This window comes from Notothenia coriiceps, unplaced genomic scaffold (genome assembly GCF_000735185.1).
Source record: "Notothenia coriiceps isolate Sejong01 unplaced genomic scaffold, NC01 NC01_scaffold00034471, whole genome shotgun sequence".
Classification (NCBI taxonomy): Eukaryota; Metazoa; Chordata; class Actinopteri; order Perciformes; family Nototheniidae; genus Notothenia; species Notothenia coriiceps.
This window is the reverse complement of record NW_011367172.1, coordinates 96,459-111,398: the sequence shown is the minus strand read 5'-3', so window position 1 is coordinate 111,398 and position 14,940 is coordinate 96,459. Positions and strand designations below refer to the sequence as shown.

General features: G+C 41.0%; 3 protein-coding genes across 3 annotated transcripts; all 3 read left to right on the top strand.

The window, feature by feature from the left end:
* The first annotated feature begins 303 nt into the window (after positions 1-303).
* Positions 304-5,824, top strand: LOC104962205 (RLF zinc finger). The gene is made up of 2 exons (XM_010790612.1): positions 304-311; positions 422-5,824. The coding sequence occupies exons 1-2, from the start codon at positions 304-306 to the stop codon at positions 5,283-5,285; spliced, it is 4,872 nt and encodes a 1,623-aa protein (XP_010788914.1). The 3' UTR covers positions 5,286-5,824.
* Positions 5,825-7,217: 1,393 nt separating this feature from the next.
* Positions 7,218-11,533, top strand: zmpste24 (zinc metallopeptidase, STE24 homolog). The gene is made up of 9 exons (XM_010790606.1): positions 7,218-7,630; positions 8,357-8,503; positions 8,818-9,021; positions 9,123-9,275; positions 9,471-9,612; positions 9,747-9,922; positions 10,072-10,176; positions 10,304-10,447; positions 10,557-11,533. The coding sequence occupies exons 1-9, from the start codon at positions 7,523-7,525 to the stop codon at positions 10,779-10,781; spliced, it is 1,404 nt and encodes a 467-aa protein (XP_010788908.1). The 5' UTR covers positions 7,218-7,522; the 3' UTR covers positions 10,782-11,533.
* Positions 11,534-12,762: 1,229 nt separating this feature from the next.
* Positions 12,763-14,103, top strand: atp5if1b (ATP synthase inhibitory factor subunit 1b). Its single transcript, XM_010790605.1, has 3 exons — positions 12,763-12,904; positions 13,506-13,618; positions 13,785-14,103. The coding sequence occupies exons 1-3, from the start codon at positions 12,836-12,838 to the stop codon at positions 13,924-13,926; spliced, it is 324 nt and encodes a 107-aa protein (XP_010788907.1). The 5' UTR covers positions 12,763-12,835; the 3' UTR covers positions 13,927-14,103.
* Positions 14,104-14,940: the final 837 nt, after the last annotated feature.

Below are 14,940 nucleotides of genomic sequence, written 5' to 3'. Positions count from 1 at the left end.
CAGACAGAAGGAAGAAGTAAGGTGTCCCCCGACAGTCTAAGCCTATAGCAGCAAAACTAACGTGTCTACATACATGCACTCCCTTAGGATAGGGTGAGGGAAAAGAGTAGGAACTAAGATGTATGCGCCACATCTATACCATGAGCGCATTGCTCCTAAAAAGTTTTTTGGCACTGACACCAATCAACAGTTGTGCGTCGACTCGGCAGGAATCAAGGCACGTATATGCCTCTCCCTGCTTCCACCGTCTACACACACAACCAAATGACATACCATCAGTAAGGAAAAAGAGTAAGAACTCGAATGTATAGGTGAAGAGGCATAACGTGTCTACATCAATGCACTCTTATTAGATTCTTTCATCAACTATAAGCTTTATAGCATGTAAAACAGGTTTTATTTGAACAAATTGTGAAATAAGGCTAATAATATATCACTCTTATTTTCAGACGCAGGAAATGGGGATACCTGCCTCAGTAGAACTTTGTGTCAAAGCACTTCAACTTCCAAAGCAAGATGACTCAGAAACCAGGATCTCTGTCTGTAAGAGCGTGTCCTGCCTTCTTCCAGGAGACCTTGAAGTGTTGCGTGCCTGCCTTCTCACAGAATTCATTCTTTGCCCAAGCCCGGAGGTCTTTGGGTCCTTGAAGGAGCTTTACTTGCGACCCGACCAAAAAAATGACCAGGAAAGCGAGGTAATTCCCAACTCACTACGCTGCGAGTTGCTTTTAACTCTGAAGGCATACTGGCCGTTTGACCCTGAATTCTGGGACTGGAAAACTCTGAAATATCACTGCATCTCCCTTCTGGGGTTGAGGCCGGAGTCAGAGGGGGAAGAGGAGGAGGCAACAGACAATCGAGAGAAAATCACACAACCTGAGCCTCAGGGAGTCGCAGTGAAAGTGGAATCTGAGCATCAAAAGATGATTAATGGAAGCGTTGATGGTGATAATGAGCAGAAGGATGACAAGCAGGTTTCTAACTCACCAGAAATCGAAGGAGAATCTGAGTCAAAGAAACACAAGTTCTGTTGTAAGATTTGTAAGAGGTCGGTCAGTGACAACCAAATCATTCACCACTCCAAGAGGCACGGAGAGGGCAACAAACACCCCTGCCCCTTGTGCTTGGAAAAGTTTAAGAGCAGAAAGTTTCTTGTTCCTCACCTAAAACAACACGTGCAGAGTAAAACTAATCTCAACGTAAAGAAAGAAGATAAGCAGAAACGGGTGGATGAAGAGGATGATATTATTGAACCAGGGGAGATCACTGTTGACCCTTCCCTAATGCAGTACTACAAATCCACACATGACCCAGAGGTGCTGCAACACATCGTGCAACAAGCCAAAACGGTGAAAGAGAAGAATTTAGATGAGGAAGAGTATGTAACGTTTCAATACATTGAACAACACTTCAACCTGCAGAATCGGGACGAGTATCCATGTCCAGGAACCGGCTGCACTCGGATTTTTAAACATTCCAAGTACTTGTATGTTCATTTAAAGTCAGAGCACAGAGGTGATGACAATGTAAAACATTTTCAGCAGATGAGAGACAAGCGTGAGAAGTGTGTTTTTTGCCGACGCCATTTATCCTCCGCACACCATCACCGCAAACATCGAAGAGTCCACTATGGAGATCGGCCTTACATGTGTGTGGTTATGGATTGTGGTGCTAAATTTAAGACTTCCATCGAGCTTGTCGCGCACAAACAGACCCACGGCTTCCACCTCAACTACCAGTGTGAGCTCAAAGGCTGCTACGTCATCTGCTCCGACTTGGGACAAATCTACCACCATGAAGCACAGCATTTCAGAGATGCAGCCTTTACATGCCCAAGCGCTGACTGTAGTAAATACTATCTATCCAAAAAAGAATTCATAAACCATTTATCCACACACAACATCACCTTCTCTGAAAAAGACTTTGAGGCCCAGAGGAAGGCGAGGCGAAAACTTCTCAAGACGCTTACTACTGAAGTGTCAAACCGCCTTAATAAGCCAAGTGATGCAGCAGAGACTGAAAATGGAGATGTCCTAAACTCTTCCTCAACAAGTTGTGCCTCCTCTTTGCAATCACCTGATGGTAAGGAGCCCAAAACAACAATGACCCTGGTGGCTGTGTGTTTTGATGGAAGTAAGTTTACTTGTGGTTTTGAGAAATGTGGCATGACTTTCTCCAGAGCCAGAGATGTCCAGAGGCATCTTAAGTGTGCCCACCCAGAACACCTCAAACTGGAGAACAAAGAACACAAACATGACAAAGACCGGGGCTCAAAGTCCAAAGGGATGAAGACTGAAACGGAGCCCGACTGTGAGGAAGAGGGAAAAGGGGAGCTCTTAACTCCATTTCAACCCATGAAGGCAGACGAAGAAAGAAAAGATGCTACTGAACCCCAAATCAACGAAACAAACTCTCCAAGCTTTCAAACTAAAACGGATGATCTGAGTGAAGTCCTTATTGGGCTCAGTAAACTGAACCTGAATTCATTATCTCCTCAGATTGTGCCAATTGAGCTCCCTGAGTCCAACCTAGAGTCAAAAGAATCCAACACAACTCTCCATCAGTCCATCATGGCAAAGGCTCCTGTTGTGCTGCTTCGGAAGAGGGCCCTACAAGTGCCAGATGAAGAGGTAGAAGTCAAAACTGAAAAAGTATCAGATGATGATAAAGAAGTTGAGGATAAAGAAGTTGAGGATAAAGAAGTTGAGGATAAAAAAGTTGAGAATAAAGAAGTTGAGGATAAAGAAGTTGAGGATAAAGAAGTTGATGATGCCGAAGTTGACGCTGAAGTTGACGCCGAAGGTGATGCCGAAGTTGACGCCGAAGTTGACGCCGAAGGTGACGCCGAAGGTGACGCCGAAGTTGACGCCGAAGGTGACGCCGAATCATTGGCCTCTGCTAAGCCCTACGTCTGTGAGATGAAAGGTTGTGACTTCAGGACCGCTCGGAGTTACAGCTTACAGCGACACTATAACAACTTACATGGCCGCTCTGTCGAACAGGCAAGAAGGTTGACTTCTCTGAAAACAACATCGTTTAAACCTTACATCTGTCAGCTTTGCTCCCAAAGTCACAGAGAAAAACGCGGGTTGAGGTTCCACTATATTCACATGCACAACCTGAATCCCACTATGCTCAACAAAATAAGCTACATGCAGCACGAGGGGAAAAAAAAGACTTCAATGCGTGCATCTCTCAACCTGAAGAAGCATGGTCTTAACGTAAGGAAAAAAGAGATCTCCAAGCTGCAACGCCAACCAGAGAAAAAAAACTCAACGGTGGTCAGGGAAAATAAAGTAAACATTGGCAATCACTCACCATCTGAAGAGGGAGGAGAGGGTAAAGAGGAAGACAAAGCACAGAAGGGAGAAAGAGGGGACAGGACAACACAACAGGTCAGGACTACAAGACGATTGGTAACCAAAGGTAATCTCTGCTATATGCTGGATAAATTCAGTAAACCCTTTCATTGTGTAGCAAAACATTGTGATGCTGCTTTTTCCACCCAGGGGGGCCTCGTGCGCCACTTACAGTTGATACATCATTACAATCGCTCTCAACTCCTTTTGGAAAAAGATTTTGAGACGCATCACAGACCAGAAGCCAGAAAAGAGCCCACCAAGAAAAGGCCTCATCCAAACTTAGATGAACCTCAGCCCCAATACAAGTGTAACTTTCCCAACTGTCATTCTTCCTACCACCTTAAAAGCAGCCTAGTGCGTCACACTCGGGATTCTCACTCACTACCTTCAGAGCCGATAAGGTGCAAGTTTGAAGGCTGCACAAAAGTGTTCAGCCATGATGATGCACTTAAAAAACATGCGCTTTATAGTCACTGTGAGTACTACGATTCACTGGTGGTACGTCTGCAGAGCACTCACAAAAAGTCAATTACTGGATGCCAAAAAAAGCTAATTGTTGCACCACAGAGTCCTCAGAAAGAAGAATCTGGATCAACCGCCGCACAGGCTGAGGGATCCAGTTCAGAGCCTGATGGGACCACCCAGTCACAGGAGACGGGTGAGGAAGCTGTCGATGACATGAAAAACAGAGAAAAAAGGCAACCGAGGTATTGTTTCAGCCGTTATGTCTTCAGATCTCAAGAAGAAGCGTTACAGATGTGCCAAGACCGTGGTTTGCTCAAGGCCTACCCATGCATGATGCAGGACTGTGATTCTGTCGTCACGTACTTGAATAGCTTACACCGTCACTACACGAGGACTCACAGCATGCGTCGGGAGGATATCCGTAAACATAGAGATAAGCTGGTTAATAATGCTGAGCAGCTGGAGGAACTGATTCAGAGGAAGTCAGCCAGGACAACTGTTACGGGAGCATGTTCCCCTAATGGGGTTCGCAAAATGGAGTATCAGGCAGAGCCAGAAAGCACAGTGGGGCAGCCTGCGGCCATGAGCTTACACTCCATCAAGGCAGCCACACAGGAGGAGGATAATGACAACACAACAGGATTCCCAGAGGAGGAAGAAGAGGAGGAGCCGCCAGCTGTTGAGAGAAATGGTGTCCTTGTTGATGCAGATGAGGTTCTTTACGGTGAGCCGAGCACCGGAGGTCACACTGAAGGCTCTGCTGCTGCAGCAGCAGCACAGAACAGCCAGAAGCAGGAAGAGAGATTAAGCTTGGATCAAATCAAACCTCTTCTTCGTTCCCTCACTGTTGATCTCTCGCCACCCTGCTCACTGTGCATAACTGCTGTGGAGGGCCTTCAAGACTCGTCAGGCAGCAAGGATGGGGGTAAACTGGTGAACGGGGCAGCTCCGTTGCCCACCCCTCCTGTTCGCCAGCCACTAAAACGAAAAAATGAATTGTCTGAACCACCCTTAAACTTGAAAGACACTCAACCTTGTAGCCCTTCTCCTCTCCCATTTGACATCACAGCTTATAAGCCTATAGGCTTTGAGTCTTCCTTCCTGAGGTTCATACAAGATACAACGCCGAAAGACAAAAACTTGCAGGCAGCGAAACGGCGAGAGTCTTTCAGACGTGGTTGTTCAGTAAAAGAGAACAACCAGCTGAGAATCTCTCGCAACCGTAGACGCACTCATTCCCCACTGCTGAAGCCCCATTCTATGACTCAAGACTTTACATCTGTCCAAAACTTGAAGTCCATCTTGGACAAAGCCTTGGCGGGGTGTGGGGACCTGGCTATTAAGCAGCTCCAGTATCTGAGACCTGTGGTGGTGCTGGAGAGGCCGGTGTGCAGCACAACCCTGCCGGACATCTTCCCATCAGACACCAACAATTGCGAACTGCTGCTTGGAAGTTAGTTCAACTTAGCACCTTTTAACATAGCTATGGAAAATGATTTTGTACTTTCACAAGTTGATCAGTATTTAGTTTTTCTCTCAATTATAGTATTATGTTTCTGCTGTTTGTTTTTTTATTTGCCAAACTGAAGAATCATATACAAATTAGCATTGCAATGAAAAACAAGTGTAAATAGTTCATATTCTTTTTAGACATGAAAGCATTCAGATGGCACCTAATAAGTTAACTCGTTATCACAAATGTATATACTGTGTTCCTCCAGGATAAATGTACAGATGTTCAGATTGTTAGAAATGGTCAGTAGTGTATTGCAATACCTTCTCAGTTGTGTGAACTTGTGACTGAAAGAAAGCAATTCTTTACTACAAAGATTTCGAGGAATATGTTTGGTTATTTTCACCTCAGTTTATAATAAATAAGTGTTGGGATGCAGTGTACAGATGTTGGCAGCCATGTATGTATGTATGTATGTATGTATGTATGTATCACATTTTTAAATAAATAAATGTGGAAACAAATATAAAGCCTTTAACTTTCAGAATTGTGTAAGTGACTCTTTTTATATATACGAAGTCATGAGAAAGGGTATCATAGGTGCTGTTTGCAAACCTGAAAAACAACTAATTAATTTAAAATCATCTCTTGTGTTCTATGTATTTCCACTGCCTGGAATATAGTGTTTAAGTGTAATGGTACACGATGAGGTACTATTACCAAAAGGGATGTATATCAGAAGTGTCTCTGTTCTCCTATAGCTATGACAACATCCTTTTGAAGTAACAATTACTTTTATAAGTGAAGTATTTTTTATTTGATATCACTATTGGAAACTTCAGGATTTTATCCAAAAAAATCGGGATTTTACTGGATGATTTACTGGGCAAAGCTAGTGTCAACCTAAAGTCCTGGACCCCATAAACTGTAACAGTTTGTGCAAAAAATATTAACTTTAATTTAGTTTGGGTTTATTTACAACTTAAACAACAGGAGGTTGCTTTTTGAAGATGTAGGTTTTAATACCATAATTATTTTAAGACTACGCATTTTTTTACAACTGCGTTACTTTGAACTACCACACATAAACCCAGGAGCCAGTCAGAAATGGCATAATAGAGAGGATAGTGGGAAAAAACAGTGACTAATTTATGTCCCCTGAACATTATAATTTGGCAATGACTGAAGTTAGATGCTAGGTTTAGATTATTTCAAATATGGTGTTTCGCCTAATGTAATAATTGATAGACTGAGATAAATCAGGGTTATTAATCTCATATGTTTATATATATTTAAATATATAAGAATTACTTTCCATTTACACCATACACTGAATAAACTTTAGCACACAAGTTCACTGTTTGCATGACAAGTATTCTGCACAATTGAGGTGTGGCACAGCTTCTCTAGAGGAGGACTCGCGTTTAAAACATTATCTTTGTAGGGATCTGATCCATGGATGTATGATCATAGCAAGGTTGTTTGATGAACAAAATAAGCTATCCTCCACCTGAGGGTTCAGAGAAACAGGAAGATGATTTAAAATAAATAAATGTACTTGTATAATATAATTACATTTATATTGTTCAAAGAGTTAACTTAACAGTTTCATAGTATAATAATGTTTTATATAATGTCTATTATTTTTGTTTGAGAACAAAATACATTACAGATTCAGTATGCAGGGGATTGTATGCAAATAAAAAAATAATATCAGGGGGTTATCGCAGTAAACAATGGATATAATATCATATACATACAGACGAATTAGAAAGTAGTTTCACATATTGCTGAACTCTTTAATAATCACAGTTGAGTTACTGAAAAGGCCAGCATTAATAAGATAAAAGCTTTCTCAGGATAGTTTTAAGACGTGTTTTATTGAGTTCCTCACAACTGCAACAAATCAGCAGCGGAACCAAACGTATAGTAGTCTTTGTTTCCACAGGGATAGAATGTGTTGCCACACCTCACATCTCGCATGAATGGAAATATATTAGATGTAAAAGCCTTTATTTAGGAATGGAAACTGGATGCACAGTTAGTCGGTATTTGTCGATTTAACGTGGGAACCGTGTTCCCTTTAGTTAACCTCAAATAGTTGTGTGTGTTTGTGTTTAGAGTGAAAGCTAAGTAGCTGCTAAGCTAAAACTACCCGTCAGGCTAGGAAACGGTAACCTTAGCGTTAGCCTGAGAGCTAGCCAGTCCTACTCCAACAACACAGAACTAAAACACTGCAAAGATGGTTGAAAGTATATTTGACCTCCCGGTGGAGAAGCTGATATTTTATGCTGTTTTGGGATTTTCGTGGACGGTGTATCTCTGGGAGGCATACCTTTCTTACAGACAGGTAAATTAATAATGTGTCAGTCAAAGTTCCTCCTTTGTAGCTAAATGTGTTTGTGGAGGGGGAAAGGACCCCAAACCAAATAGTGCAATGAACGAAAAAATACATGTGTAGTGTAAAATGTGTGATTGTTTTATATTCTTGCAAACTCAAGATTAATGCAAGTTCATTTAAAAATAGTTTAGTTTGACAGAATTTATATAACAGTAATGTTTACGCAAGGACCTGCACATGTGTGTCCACACGTTTATGTATTTTACCTTTGTGAAACTATGACAACTGGATTACATTTCTATGTTACAAAGTATTTGAAAAAAATGTTTAGTTATAATTCAGAAGAGTGTCAGCATGAGGTTGACAGATGTTGGCAGACATGTATGATTTCTTAAAAAGTAAACGCAGAAACAAATGTCTACATATTATGATTCCTGTTTCTGGCGTCTTTTGTTTGGCAAGTTTGGTAAGACAGAATGAAATGGCATTTTCGGAGCTTTTTGCTGAGTTGGGTGTACTTCCCCTTAAAACAGGATGTTAACAACTGTGTGTATATGACAGAACAGAGGAGCAGGATAATTGTAGTTTTATAAGTCCAAATAAATGCACTTAGAAATATTTCAATAGCAAGAATTAGAGGGATATAAACCCATGTTCGTCTGAAATTGAAGCATAGGCTACTAATACAAATTGACTTGTGTATAACATCAGTGCTGATCTCTTTCCCTTTCACAGAGGAGCATATACAGATCAACCACACATGTGCCACAGGAACTTGGGAAGATCATGGATTCGGAAACATTTGAGAAGTCTCGTCTCTATCAGCTGGATAAAAGCAACTTCAGCTTCTGGTCTGGACTCTATTCTGAGACTGAAGGGACGGTAAGACAACCAGGAAATTAAAAGCAATAGATGTCTCAGCAAAAAAGCTGTACTTTCACAATCAGTCTTATTATTAAGGATGTCTTGAAGTGGGCCCTGTGTTTCAAGTCTGTGTCATAAGTCTGTATACTTTTGTCACTTCAAATGTACATGGAATAAGAGAGAGAACTCGGATTTAAAATATAATATTAAAGCGTGATTGATTATTTTCCATGAATATTGAGTTTAACATGATTTTAAACTCAATATTATTTATTATCATATGTATGTTATTTTATATTTAAAAGGCTAACTTTATGTACCCAACTTTTCAGTTGATCCTGCTCCTGGGTGGAATCCCATTAATGTGGGAGCTCGCTGGTTCTGTGACGGCTCGCATAGGATTTGGTTCAGAGTACGAGATCACCCAGTCGCTTGTGTTTCTGACGCTTGCCACCCTATTCAGTGCCTTTACTGGACTTCCCTGGAGTGTGTACAACACATTTGTCATTGAGGAGAAGCATGGCTTTAACCAGCAGGTACATTCAATTAGCAAAAAAAGGGGTTTGGCTTTTTGTTGGCAAAACAACTGTTTCTATCATCCAGGATGGTTTTTCATATGTTGTTGTCATCCTTTCAGACGTTTGGGTTCTTCCTTAAGGATGCTGTGAAGAAGTTCATTGTGACCCAGTGTATCCTGCTCCCTGTCACCTCCCTGCTCCTGTACATCATCAAGATTGGTGGAGACTACTTTTTCATCTACGCCTGGCTCTTCACCCTGGCTGTTTCTCTGGTCGGTGCTGTATTCACCTTGTGTTGAAACAAACAAAGAATGCACTTCTTAGAAAAGGGATTAATCGTGTTTCAAAGGAATGTGTAGTTTGTTTGGCAATTACGGAGTAGCTCTAAAATAACACAAAAACACTCTGTAGTTACACTTTGGCTGGTTGTTTATCACAATACATCTCCTCTTCTCCTTTGTTCTCAGGTACTCGTAACGATCTATGCTGACTACATTGCTCCCTTGTTCGACAAGTTCACACCTTTGCCAGAAGGAGAGCTGAAGACAGACATTGAGGATATGGCCAAGAGTATAAGCTTCCCCCTCACCAAGGTTTATGTAGTTGAAGGTAAAGTAATACAAAGAGGCATCATCCAGATTGCATGTTTTTGTCAAGTTGAAGAGATCATTTTTAAATGGTTCGACAGCTTGGTTTAGGATACGGCAGTCTTAAATTGTCTTGAATGTTTTCCATAATTCCAGGTTCTAAGCGTTCTTCACACAGCAACGCCTACTTCTATGGGTTCTTCAAGAACAAACGCATTGTGCTGTTTGACACACTGCTGGAAGACTACTCACCTCTCAACAAGTCCGGAGAGCCCCAGCCCGAGCAGGCAGAGGGAGAGGACACATCGAGCGAATCCAAAGCCAAGCCCAAGGTTACAAAGCCATAAACTGCATTCAGAAAATGTCCTATTGCTATTTTAAAAACTAGGGTTCTTTACATTACTAGGAAATGTTCAAACCGGCTGTTGTAGGGATCCCTGTGACCTGAATGTCTTGTGTTCTCTTACAATTAACATTTCAGAACAAGAAACAAGGATGCAACAACTCAGAGATCCTCGCCGTCCTTGGTCATGAGCTTGGCCACTGGAAGCTTGGCCACACTGTCAAGAATATCGTCATCAGTCAGGTGACACATGTTCTCCTAATGTCTGCATTTAAACAAAACCACAACTTGATTACTCACAATCAAATAAAGACATTCAAATGTAAGTTTATATGCAATTAACATCTTCTGAGTCTGTTCTTTTTTCCAGATGAATTCCTTCCTGTGCTTCTCCCTGTTTGCTGTTCTGATTGGACGTAAGGAGCTATTTGTAGCTTTTGGCTTCAATGTCAGCCAACCCACATTGATAGGCTTGATGATTATCTTCCAGTTCATCTTCTCCCCGTACAATGAGGTGGGTGTGCTTCGATAAATAGGGTTTCCATCAGTTTTTGATCAATTTTTTTGTATTTTACCTCAGATTTCGTCACAAGTTCAGTTGTTTGTTAATGTTGTGGTTGCAGCTCCTGTCCTTCTGTCTGACGGTCCTGAGTCGCAGGTTTGAGTTCCAGGCTGATGCTTTTGCACGCGGCATGGGCAAAGCCTCCGAGCTCTACTCTGCCCTCATCAAGCTCAACAAGGACAACCTGGGCTTCCCCGTGGCTGACTGGTTGTTCTCCATGTGGCACTACTCCCACCCTCCCCTCCTGGAGCGCCTCAGAGCGCTGGGCAGCGTCAAGCAGGACTGACGGGGCTGGGAGGGCAGGGCGCGCTCGCCGCCTCCTCAAAAGGGCCTCCGCAGACCGCTGCTGGGCCTGTGATGTACCCTGGTCCTTTTCTACCTATCCCCACCCCCCATATTGTTTTATCTTGTTTTAGTTATTTCCTCTCTTGCCATACTTTTAATTTTGTGCCCTTTATAACCTTTTTTAAACAAAACCAAAACATATCAGCACAAGCCAGCATTAAAAAAAGAACTTTCGCTCTTTCGGTAGATAGCCAAAATATTCACTTGTTGAGAGCAATACATCCAGGCAATGTGTGTTTAGCAAAAGCTGTTGTCAAAGCAGGTTTCACATTTTGCAGATTGACCCTAAGCCTTAGTTTTTTATATTACTTCATTTCGGAAGAGTTGTATTATTCTTTTAAACATTTATAAAGACAAAACCTGAAATTGTATTTACAGAAATAAGTGTTTGTTTTGATGTGTACATGACATCTAACTGTAAAATCTAATGAGTATATTTTTAAGCTTTATGAAGTGGTTGATCCTAAAAATATACCAAGTTTTATTTATTGTGAATGTAAAAAAAAAAGAGGAAAGAAACACATAATTAGCAACTACATACATAATGATGGCATGGCTTTTTGCAGATACACAGGCCAGAATGAAATGTGTCTCTCAAGTGCAACCGTTGCTTCTTTAGAAATATCTCGGTAAAGCCCAAGGGTAAAATAATGAATGAATCATCAACTCAAATTCTCAGTTTTGCCAGGAAAACTAAGTAGAAACTGTCACACAGAAGAAATATGGGGGCCTCTTAATGTCTGTTATGTTCAGATAATGAACAGGAGCGGTGCAGAAAAATATAATTTGTATTAAGCTTAGTCTTTTCATTTTTTTTACATAAATGGGGATCTTATTTTTCTGTTTTTTAAAGCACTTGCTTGCCGACAAGGTTCCAACCACACTTGTACATATGTAACTTTAATTAGTCGAGTAATGGCGAATGATATGAATTGTGAACATTTTTGAATGTGGTTTGAAATTTTAAGTTGATTAGGTGTTTCTTAGTTTCTTCTTTTGGTTTTTGGACCGAGTGAGCTCAGAGCTGCCTGGCAAGCAAAGTATTTATAGGGGACCTGGGGAAGGGTGTGAGCCAGTATTTGGATTGATCTGTGAGGAAACTGTACTTTCTTTGCTGCATTGAATAAAATCCTTCAAAGCATTTCTTATGGTTGATTTTATTTTTATTTTGTAGATGCTTAAATTAAACCAAAATGTTAGCTTGTATTTCTAGTCCTTACAGATCAAAGTTCATCCTTTATTTTAGTCTGACTGAGAAAACTTTAACTCATTTGCTATGATGAGTTTTATTGAAAAAGATACCACTTTTCTACATGGCATAATTTCTAGAGGCTTCCTTAACACTCCTTTACAACTCAACATGGACTTACATCTTAATGAATGATTAATGATGAAATCACTGTTGCTTTCAAACATGTAAAATGTGTTGCGACGTTGCGACACATGTTTAGGATGTTTAATGTCCAAGGACTTTAGATTTTCTGTTAAGGGTTTTGTTTTTTTCTCCCACAACTTTATTTGAAACTTGAGAACAAAAGCGCATTAAAAATTCAAAAGGTTGGGGGAAAAGTAGTACTTGAAAGCTAAGGGATATCCTTGATAGATTAATTAAAGGGACATATTTTATATACTTTAAAATACATTTTATAAAACAAGATATTCACAAGTTCTGGCATGTCAGCAGAAACGTAAAAAACGTGCGTTGTCACGGTGCCCACTCTCGGGACCATACCACTTTGGAAAAAAAGACACGGCGCATTTCCTCAAACTATATTTAACTACTCCTTATTCAAAAATAAAATTGGTTGCAGCGGAGTGTGTTAAAATATGATTTGCTATTTCCTCGGTTTTACATTAGACGAACCTGACCGTGATGAATGATGTCGTTACCCCTGTCTGAGTAATAATGGTGTGTTCCTGTGGCGTATTTTGAGGACAAGGGCAAGCTCTTCTCCTGGAAACTGTCAGTGTTGTTTTCACACGTGAGACACAGAAATGGCGAGGTTTTTGAGGCCCAACATCAGGACTTTTGTCACATCACAACTTAGAATGTCCTCCGACCAGGTAAAATACATCCTTTCAATACACCACTTGGTTGCTGTGTGTGAATCATACATGAATTAGCCTAATTAGCTGAACGTTTGTTGACAAGTGGACAAACAACTGTTGGTGGCATGATTGTAGGTCAGAGGGATTTTCAAGTAAATCAATTTCTGGGACAGATTTACAACAATTACCTTCACTACAAATTATTTATTTTAATCACATTATGTTACATTGGCTTGAAAGAAAAAACAGTAGTTTCCTGGCTACCTGCTTTATTCAGGAAATACATCACTTTCATGGTTGGGGTTTTTTCTCTGTGGTTTTGGTTGCATCGTTTTACACAAACAGTTTCTGGTCTGTTCCAAGTTACCTTATCTCTATTATCAGCTTTTTAACAAAGAGTCCTGTTTGACTCCTGAAACAAACTAATTGTTGACCTTTTAGATTCAGTCATTGTGGCCTGAATCTACCTTCATAGCACAGACAATTAATAACTACCCTTGAAATTGTGAAATATGAAGACACTGTTTCTTTAAATATTGTCTATTGAGCAAAGACCTAACAAGGCTCTCTTTTGTCTCTGAATGTATTTACCTAACATTTCCCCGCCCTGCCTCAGTTGGGTGAGCTGGGTAAAGGTGCAGGAAAAGGTGGTGGTGCTGGAGGGTCCATCAGAGAGGCAGGTGGATCCATGGGGAAGAAACAGGCTGCTGAGGAGGAGATGTACTTCAAGTATGCCTTTATTTATTTTACAGCGACCACATGTTGACTTAGAGTGTTACATCTGTCTTTAAAAATCATGGACCTTAACTTTTACAAACATTTTCTTTATTATGATTTTCTCTTCCTGTCCTTATTTCTCTGTGTTGGTTCTGTTATCTGTCCCTCTGCACATTAGGCGTAAGGAGCAGGAACAGCTGGCTGCGTTGAAGCAGCATCACCAGGAGGAAATTGAACACCACAAAAAGGAGATTGAACGTATGCAGCGCGAGATTGACCGCCACAAGGGAAAGATCAGGAAGCTTAAGCACGACGACTGAGTGTAACCTACCAAATAAAAAAGTTCCAGTTCTCTCAGCGACACAGCCAAACACCTTCACTATTTACTCAGATTGCTGCATGCATTGTCATCGGGCCAGTCATGAATGTGTGTTTGATTGTACTGTAAATGCATGAAGTTATTAAAACTGTTTAATAAAAGATGATTGTTTCCATTGCATGTTGTGACACAAGTTGTACAAATGTTTTCGAGAAACTTAAGAATCTCCAATGCTTAAAATGGGTACATCAACCTATTTTCTTGTGTGATGTACAGTGCTTGAATTGGGCCGGTACTCACCGGTACGCAGTACCGGCACTTCTGATTTTTACCCATGTGGTACCGGCACTTCTTACTGAGTACCGGCAAGGTGCCGGTACTCAGTAAAATGCNAATTCGGCGAACATAAACATACATGATCGTGGTGAAGATGATGATTAAATCATCCGACGGGAGGAAATTCAGCAGCTCTCACTACCGATTTGTAATCCTAATTTAATCATCATCTTCACCACGATCATGTATGTTTATGTTCGCCGAATTGACATGAAAGCACTGACATATATGAATATACTGTAATCAACTTCATTAAAACGTTATTAACGTGCCTAAAGTCAGTAATTCACCATTTCTACGCATGACAACACACTTTGTCCGTGTTTGGCTCTCTCGCCGCACAGTGAAGCGTTCCCGCATTGACGTCACTTCCGGCTTCCCCCAAAACCTCAAAATGAGTCGAAGGAATTTTCCCGCGATGTTCGAAATTATTGATATTTATCGGAACGGTATCGCTTTTTCTTTTTTAAACTGACGGTTCGAGATTACTAGTAGCCCACTATTTCATTGCACAACAGTTGTTGGGTTCGTGTCACAGGCACTTTAAAGGGCCGCATGCGGCTCGAAGGCCGCGGTTTGCCGACCCCTGCACTAGGGCATTGCGTTCCAAGAATACAGGGTTGTTGGTTGTTCCTAGAGTCTCTAAGAGTACAATGGGAGCCAGACCCTTTTCTTATCA

Excerpts from the sequence above, each read along its gene's own strand:
- zmpste24 (XM_010790606.1), top strand. The coding sequence starts at position 7,523 with ATGGTTGAAAGTATATTTGACCTCCCGGTGGAGAAGCTGATATTTTAT. Across the intron at positions 9,613-9,746 it reads CAAGGTTTATGTAGTTGAAG|GTTCTAAGCGTTCTTCACAC; the intron begins GTAAAGTAATAC and ends CCATAATTCCAG. Across the intron at positions 9,923-10,071 it reads AATCCAAAGCCAAGCCCAAG|AACAAGAAACAAGGATGCAA; the intron begins GTTACAAAGCCA and ends TTAACATTTCAG.
- atp5if1b (XM_010790605.1), top strand. The coding sequence starts at position 12,836 with ATGGCGAGGTTTTTGAGGCCCAACATCAGGACTTTTGTCACATCACAA. Across the intron at positions 12,905-13,505 it reads TTAGAATGTCCTCCGACCAG|TTGGGTGAGCTGGGTAAAGG; the intron begins GTAAAATACATC and ends GCCCTGCCTCAG. Across the intron at positions 13,619-13,784 it reads GAGGAGGAGATGTACTTCAA|GCGTAAGGAGCAGGAACAGC; the intron begins GTATGCCTTTAT and ends TCTGCACATTAG.